General features: G+C 37.4%; 1 protein-coding gene across 1 annotated transcript; it reads left to right on the top strand.

Moving 5' to 3' along the window:
- The first annotated feature begins 7,797 nt into the window (after positions 1-7,797).
- On the top strand, positions 7,798-8,397 carry LOC137638709 (uncharacterized). The gene has a single exon (XM_068371031.1). The coding sequence runs from the start codon at positions 7,798-7,800 to the stop codon at positions 8,395-8,397; it is 600 nt and encodes a 199-aa protein (XP_068227132.1).
- The last annotated feature ends 858 nt before the right edge of the window (positions 8,398-9,255 follow it).

Below are 9,255 nucleotides of genomic sequence, written 5' to 3' on the forward strand. Positions count from 1 at the left end.
ATACACACACACATATATATATACATATATAATTTTTGAATAGATAGACAATGTCTAGTTGGCGTTCAAAGATAAAAGATAGTTTCTCTCCGGAGGACTGTCCTCCAAATATTTTCAAAATGATATGGAAAATGCATTTACGTATCTCCATTTATTATTTGGTGACGTCGAGTGTTTAGATTCACTTCGTGAACTTTCTTTAGGACTACATTTAGGGATGGAATTACACTTTAATATAAAGGCATTGGTGGTGAAAATTTTGAAACAAAAATATATGCAAACTTCGAAACTAATTAACAAAATTGATACATGAAAACCTTAGAAATATAAAAATGAAAAATTTAGGGTCAAATTTTATATCACAAATGATTTTTCACAAGGCTTCACAGAATTTCATGAAGCTTATGATTCAACTTTTTTTGCAGCCAAACTGACGTCAGAAATGTCATCTCTTCTTCAAAGCAGGCTAATTTGTGAAGCTCACAGGCTTCCTCAAAAATTAGTATGCATTGATCTCGGAATCGATTCCATTTGGAGCGGCGCATTTCCTTATGACAAATTGTGGTATCGATGCTCCTGCATTTTCTCTGCCCATGAAATAGTTTTTGGACTACCATCAATTCAGTTTTCTCCTCCTTCCGATGCAGCTAAAGATTCCAAGGTTGCAAAGTGGTTGATGCAGAGCTTTTAAAACTGGCCTCGATTGTGCAATGCAGCATATGACGTGAAGCTTACTCGCTTCTTCAGAAGCTCCATATTTGAAGACTGCGTTGGTCCCTTATTCCAGTTCTTTTGGAACCGCATCACTCTCCACAACAGCTTGAAGTCTCTTGGCTCCATCCTTCTCTCCTTAGTGAAGCATCCTCTGCGCTTCCATCCAGGTTATCAATGCCTTGACACTTCTAAATACTGGGCAAGTTACTCTACCTTTAAAATGAATAGACAGTGTGGTGGCGTTCAAAGTTCGAAGATAGTTTCTCTCCGGACGGACTGTTCTTCAGATAGTTTTCAGAATAACACAGAAAATTCATTAGTTTCTCCATTTACTATTTGGTGTCGACACGTGTTTCGATTTACTTCGTGAACTTTCTTCAGGACTACATTTAGTGATTGAATTGTACTTTAATATAAAGGCATTGGTAGTGAAATATTTATAAAAAAAATATATGCAAACCTCAAAATTTATTAACAAAATTGATAAATGAAAACTTCAGAAATATAAAGATGAAATATCTAAAATAAATCTTTAAAAACGAGTGATTTTTCACAAGGCTTCAAAGAATATCATGAAGCTTATGATTCCATTTTTTGGCAGCCAGATTGACGTCAGTTCTTCAAGAATGTCATCTCTTGTTAAAAGCAAGCTAGTTGTGAAACTTACACGCTCCCGTGATTTCCCTCAAAATTATAATTTTGCTCACATACTCCCAAATTTCTCCTCTTAAAAATTCTTTCGCTGGGTTTTGCAGTTTTTCTTCTCTATCTTCTATCAGTACTATATCATTTGCATATGACAACTACTACATACCATATTCATAACTTGTTTTCTCATATTACAACTGTAGCATACTTATATATACTAGCCTTTCTCTTTACAATCATATCACTAATAAAAATGTTGAGCAGTTACAAAGACTTGAAAAAACCTTGCTTCACCTCTGATTCTATACAAACCAGTCACTCCGTTACCTACATATTTCAACACAGTCTAATCATCATCTGTATCACATATTTTCATGTCTCAATATTCCTTCTATCAATTCTGTTGTAAACTTTTTCTATGTCCACACATGACACGAAGCGTTTTCCCTCTCTTATCAATACTTTCTGATAACTATAACATACACTAGATCCCTGCTTCATCTTCTTATTCTAAATCCACATCACTCTTCAATTATAATTTTTTTTCTGTAATTTGCCTTTCTTAAACAAAATCTTAGGGTTGTGGTGGCCTATAAGGTAACGTCCCCGACTGGTGATCGCCAGACTGGGAATCGAGTCCCGCTTAAACTCGTTAGTTCCTTTGGTCGCTGCTGTTGGGGGAGCCTATAGGTCTATCTGCTGAGTCATCAGCAGCGATTGCCCGGCCCTGCTTGGCCCTAGCTTGGGTGGAGAGGCGGCTTGGGTGATAAACATATGTATGCATGGTCAGTCTCTAGGGCACTGTCCTGCTTGATAGGGCAATGTCACTGTCCCTTGGCTCTACCATTCATAAGCAGCCTTTAAACATTTACGTTATTCCCCTCTTTTTTTTTTTTTTTTTACACTTGCCTTTATCATTGTATCATAAGAAGATAGGAAGTAAATGTTAATAACAGTTAGAGTGACAATTGTGAATGGAGGCTTTAAGATGGAGCTGAGAATTAAAAAAAAAAAAAAAATATTACATAGTAGAAGAATACATATGACTCCTTTCTACAAAGTAATTTGGAATAGCAGTCATAGATGACGAAAATCTCAAAATGATGAATGACCGAAAGAATAAATCCAGAAAATTTTCAGCGTTTTTTTAATATATTGCCTGGCCAGGAGGGGGATTCTGAAAAAATTAATTGCACCTCTTAGACCTGAACGGTAATAGGCCTGCAAAACTTTATGAGGAGAAAAACTGTTTGTGGGAAAATGCAAATAAACAAAAGTACTTAAAAATAACATTTAAATTAAAAGGGATCGAATACAGACACAGCAAAGAAGCAACCAAAACATTAGAATATATCTAAAGCTATTTAAAAGTACTATGACGTGATGTAAAGAGACAAAAGGAGACGATTCTTTTTGTTTCTTTGACGAGGCGTGAAAAAAGAAAGTCCTCAATATCCAGGAGTTGAGCGTGCAACAAGGAGTGATTAAAACATTCTACTAATGGAGGTTTTGTTTCGTGAATGTTTCGATATTCTGCTAATGAGGTTTAATTCTGAGAATGTGTTAATATTCTGCTAATGAGATTCTACTGTTTGAATGTGTCAACATTCTGATGAAATGGTTTCATTGCGTAAATGTAGGTAGTAGGTTGGCCAGGGCACCAGCCATCCGTTGAGATGCTACTGCTAGAGAGTTACGGGTACTTTGACTGACCATACAGTACTATTGGATCCCTCTCTCTAGTTACGGCTCATTTTATCTTTACCTACACATACACTGAATAGTCTGGTTTTTTTTTCCACATTCTCCTCTGTCCTCGTACAACTGACAACAATGATATTACCAAACAATTCTTCTTCCCTCAATGGCTTAACTACTTTACTGTAATTGTTCAGTGGCTACTTTCCTCTTGGTAACGGTAGAGGAGACTCTTTAGCCATGGTAAGCAGCTCTTCTAGGAGAAGGAAGCTCCAAAATCAAACCTTTGTTCTCTAGTCTTTGGTAGTGCCATAGTCTCTGTACCATAGTCTTCCACTATCTTGGGTTAGAGTTTTCTTGCTTGAGGGTACACTCAGGCACACTATTCTGTCTTATTGCTCTTCCTCTTGTTTTTCAAATTTTGAATAGCGTAAATATGAAAGATTTATACTAAGGTTGTTACTGTTCTTAAAATAATTTATTTTAATTGTTAATTACTTATCTTGTAGTTTATCCATTTCCTTATTTCCTTTCCTCTCTGGGCTACGCCCTGTTGGAGCCCTTGGGTTTATAGCATACTGCTTTTCCAACTAGGGTTATAGCTTAGCAAATAATAATAATAATAATAATAATAATAATAATAATAATAATAATAATAATAATAATAATGTGTTGACACTCTGCTTTTGTTGCATGAATGGGTACACATTCTGCTGAAATAGATTTATTGCCTGAAAATGTTGACATTCTGCTATTGAGCTTTTATTGAATGAATGGGTCGACATTCTGTTCAGGAAGTTTTATTGTGTGAATGTCGACAATCTGCTGAAGAAGTTTTATTGTTTGAATGTATTGTCATTATTCTGCTGAAGATGCTTTACATCCTGAATGTGTCGATATTTTGTTGATAAGCTTTTATTGTTTAAATGTGTCGACATTCTATTGAAGAGATTTTAATACGTGAGTAAGTCGACATTATGCTGAAGAAATTTTATTGCGTGAATGTGTCGACACCCTACTGATAATCTTTTATTGTGTTAATAACTCGACAATCTATTGTTGAGCTTTTATTGCGAAAATTTTGTTACATTCTGCTGAAGAGATTTTACCACGTGAATGTGTCGACACTCTACTGATGATCGTTTATTAAATGAATGAGTCGACATTCGGTTGATGAGTTTTCATTGGGTGAGAATATAGACAATTTGCTGATGAGATTTTACTGCGTAAATGTGTAGACATTTTACTGATGAGCTTTTATTGCGTGAATGTGTCGACATTCTGCCAATAAGATTTTATCGCGTGAAAAATCACCGTTCTGCTGATGAGTTTTAATAGCGTGAATCTGTTGACGATGATGATGAGCTTTTAGCTTATAACTATATGAAGCCTATAACTAACAGACCAGGGTGTGGTCTGTTAACATTTGTTCGGACCTAATCAACATACAGTAAGTGTCAACGACTGTTTTCTTGCTTTTTTTTTTCTTGAGCCACCCATTATTGGAAAAACTAATTACTGATTAATATACATGCATGTACTGAAAGATAGCTCTGATATTCTAAATGTGCATAAAAACCAAAATTAAACAAAGTAATAATAAAAAGATCTACTAGGTAAAAGAGAAGCAAAATCAGGGCCATCTTTTGCAGCCTCGAGGGGAGCAGCCAATAAATCAGCTGCTAATTTAGCATTCATTAACAATCATTGTTCCTCTGACTGGAAATTGAAAGCAATTGTTATTTCAGCTTCCAATCAAAGGCAATGATGGATATCGTAGTGAGGGGAGATGTGCCAGGAATAGCAGCATTACTTTCATTTTTTTTCGAAGAGATGGGGAATATAGAGTCGTAAATTAGGCCTAAATGTGATGAAAATGTACTGTATATTTCCCCTAGCTTTAAGTGGTCATGAATATCTCGAAAATATACAAAATAAAGTTGAGAGAACCTTAGAATCTCATTCACTGGAGCATTGAATGGAATAAAACATCGCTAAATTCCCTCCATCCAATATGAAAAAAACAACAATCAACCAAGACATTGATGAAGTTAGTTTATTTAAATGAAAAGAATACTTTATTTAGTCAGACATTTCTATTCTGTGCATAAAGGCAAAATGACGGTTTATTGTTATAATTTCGGACTTCGATTTAGAGTAGTTTTTATACCATGACTCTGTATGAATAGTTAGAGCTGTACTTTAAAAGGTTCGTAACGCACTCTCAATAAAGTCTCCAACCACATCAAAAAGAAAGAAAGAAAAAAACTCCACCCAATGAGTATACGACACTGACACTAGACTTCACCCATTCGACAACTGTCATATTTCCTCAAATACCGTCGTCTTAATGTCCCCCTTCCAGGACACACAAAAGAAGGAATTCCAAGACTTTGAAAAGATGAATGGAAGAAGTCAGACCAGAGTATTTTTTTTTTCAAAAGAGAAGATGAAATGTATTCTTCCATAGCATGATTATTGATATTCTATGTACAGTACAATAGCCCGATGCAATCAGGTTCTTTTTACGTCTTGTTTTTCATTGAAGAACTCGAATATATTGTGTACTGGGGATATATTGAAGAAAATCTTTAAACCAAATCTACAATAAAAAAATCATGTAAAATATGCTACATTCTTACATTTCCATGTACGTTGTTCATTATGAATATCAATATAATACCAATATAAAAAGATATTATTATCCATAGCTTGTTTCCTTTTTTTGGAAATTTTAATGGACATCAAAAATGATAAGCCAAGGCAAAACCAATTATGAGTATTTTCAGTGAAAATAACACTAAAATATCAAAACTATCTCCATGAGAAAAAAATATCACCGATAATAATAATAATAATAATAATAATAATAATAATAATAATAATAATAATAATAATAATAATTACAAAGTGATATATATAATACTTGGTTCAAGGTATTTCAGGCACAATTTTCTCTACACTCCAACAATACTCGGATGACAATAGGAAAACTGTAAAGGTCTTCAATCTTTGGAGCAAAGTAGCCTATACTGAAAAGCTTCTATAACAAATATCTCATACCATAAACTTTATTGAAAAATTTGTGTGACGATGTTGCTACTTCACCTCAGACAATCAAATTTTATAAAGTCGAATGGTTTTGAAAATATTGAAGCTTAATTGCATAAAATAGGTAAACTGTAGTATTTGATTTCAAACAATGAATAAAGCTAACTTGTAGCTAGTTTCCTTAGCAATATGAGTCAAAGGGATATATATATATATATATATATATATATATATATATATATATATATATATATACATACATATATATATATATATATATATATATATATATATATATATATATAAATGTGTGTGTATATATATATATTTATATATATATATATATATATATATATATATATATATATATATATATACGACAATAACAAAAACAAATACAACCGTCTCTAGTCCACTGAAGGAAAAAGGTCTCGGACATGTCCTTAGTCATGTCTGGGGTTTAGTCTGGTGATGGTGGGAGACTTTAGTATGATCGGTCACAGCAAACCAATCTAGTATGGGTGGCCCTGATTACTACAGCTTTGCTGATTGTACCGCACGTGTTTCACACACACTCGTACATTGTAACGGTATTTTCTTTTTATTTTTTATCTCACCTTTCCTTAACAGAACTGGTTTAATGATGTCTATTCTTGAATTGATCTGTTTGAATTTTGTGACCTTTTTCCACTGAAACTGTTGCTATAAAAGCTCGCTGTCTGTTGAAATAAAGCTAGTTGCATTTACGCCGTTTCTCAGTTATCACCTAACTGCCCGCTCACACACTGGTTAACCCCCGAGTGTCCAGTTCCTTCCCGCCTTACTCCTCACTTCTTTGTCTTATTGTTTGATGATGACACCTTCCGACATTGACTCTACTATCAACACCACATCCCTGAAACTTCTGTTTTTCGCCAGCAGAGAAGTGTTCGCCTGGTTCCAGCATGCAGAAGTCCAGTTTTGCATCAAGGGCGGTACTCAGTCAAGCACCAAAGCAGATTCTATTCTCACGGCGTTCCCCGAAACAGTTTCAGCTCTTTCAACAACCGTTGGCGAACCAAAAGACTTCACTCGCTCTCAGGTAAATGACCAGTATCGCTTCCTTGCAACCTCCCGCAAACGGCTCTACTCATAAAATGAATCTACTCCGTGCCCTTTGGGTGCGGTGCCTACCCAAACCTGTACGTGCTGCTATCCCCAATGTCAATATTTTGCCCACGAAGGACCTGATGATCAAAGTTGAGGCCCTTATGGACATTCACTTCACCATCTTCAAGACTTCCAGAATGTTACCAATCTTGACAAAGTGGACAACTCTTCAACATCAACCGAAGCTGACGTGAATGCGGTAGGACACAGATGTCCACCCAATAACATGCTGGAGCAGCGACAATGCCGCCCACCACCCACATATACCACCCATCGTTTATGCCCCAACCAACGACCTCTCCCACCCCTTACTGACGTCCATTGGCTGCAGTTATGCTACTACCGCTCCAAATCTGGGGCTGCTGCGAAGAAATCTGCGAATGGTTGTCAGAGGCCAAAAAACTTTCAAGTAGGACATCGCTTGTGGCGATGGCCTCACCTGTCACTAATATTTTCTCTTTAAATGATGCAGGTATGGGCATGTGATTTTTGGTAGACACGGGTGCTTGCCATTCTCTTCTGCCAAGGCTACTCTCCATGACACGATGTAGTTTGTCTAAATCTGCAAATATTCGCCTGGTAGCTGCCAATGGATCTGCAATACCCACCACCAGTTATGAATTCCTCGCATTATCATTTGGAAGCACCAAATATAATTGGAAGTTTCTTGTGGCTGAGGTCACATCGCCAATGCTCGGTGCGGACTTCCTCTCACATTTTCAACTCCTGGTAGATGTCGCTCACCGTTGGTTAGTCAACTCTGATTCGTACTCCTCGACAACTTTCCAACCAGATCCCTCCGATCTCGCTCTCCACATCAGCGTACCCACGGATGCCTACACTCACCTCCTCAGGTCATATCAAGAAGTTTTCCGTCCAGAACTTTGTCAAATGCCTACGGTTTCCGCAAAACATGGTATTTATCACCATATCAGGACAATGGGACCCCCGGTGTTTGCCAGATTCAGACATCTGGCACAGGATTGTTTGGCAGCCCCTAAACAAATGTTTGCTGAAATGGAAGAAATGAGCCTTTGCCCAAAGGCCTCAAGCTCATGGTTGTCACATTTACACATTGTCCTGAAGAAAGGTGGCTCTCTGCGTCTGTGTGGGGATTATAGGTGCCTAAACATGTAGACAGAAACGGATCACTAGCCCCTCCAAAACATCACCAATGTGACCTCCTACATGCATAAAGTGAAGGTTTTCTCTACGCTCGACCTCCTGAAAGGGTATTATCAGGTGCCCATGAATGCAAAAGACATCCCTAATACCACCATCACCACCTACTTCGGTACATACACCTTCGATTACTCCTTTACTGGCTTTCGTAATTCAGGGGCTACTTTTCAACATCTCACCTCCCCTTCTGTGCATGTTACTTGGATGACATACTTGTGTTCTCTTCCTCCAAAGAGGAACAACTCCGCTATCTATGCATCGTGCTTGACCACCTACAACAGAATGACTTTGTAGTCTAGTATGAGAAGTGTACCTTTGGTGCCAACAAAGTATCGTTCTTAGGGCATCGCATCACTCCTGAAAAAGTCCACACCCTCTCTGATAAGGTAGCAATTGTTCAGAACTTTCCCACGCCTTCGACCGTCAAAGCACTGCAAAAATTCTTGGCATCATCACCTATTTCGTGCCAGCTATCACCGTCACTCTTGGCCCCCTCTGTCTCCCTCAAGGGCAAGCCAAAAGATCTGAAGTGGGGTCCCCTTCAAGAAGTGGCCTTCTGCAAAACAAAAAATGCCCTATCAACCGTGCCATATGCACCTCTCCTTTTCTCCACCGATGCCAGCAACATCGCTATTAGGGAAGTACTTGAGCAGGTGGTCAATGGCTCATCCCACCCTTTTCCTTCTTTAGTAGAAAACTGTCCAGGGGGGAATACAGTTACTCTACCTTTGACCACGAATTGCTGGTGGTACACTTGCCTGTCCATCACTTTCCCTACTTCTTGGAAGCTATTCCCTTTGTCATTCACACGGA

This window comes from Palaemon carinicauda, chromosome 1, assembly GCF_036898095.1.
Source record: "Palaemon carinicauda isolate YSFRI2023 chromosome 1, ASM3689809v2, whole genome shotgun sequence".
NCBI lineage: Eukaryota > Metazoa > Arthropoda > Malacostraca > Decapoda > Palaemonidae > Palaemon > Palaemon carinicauda.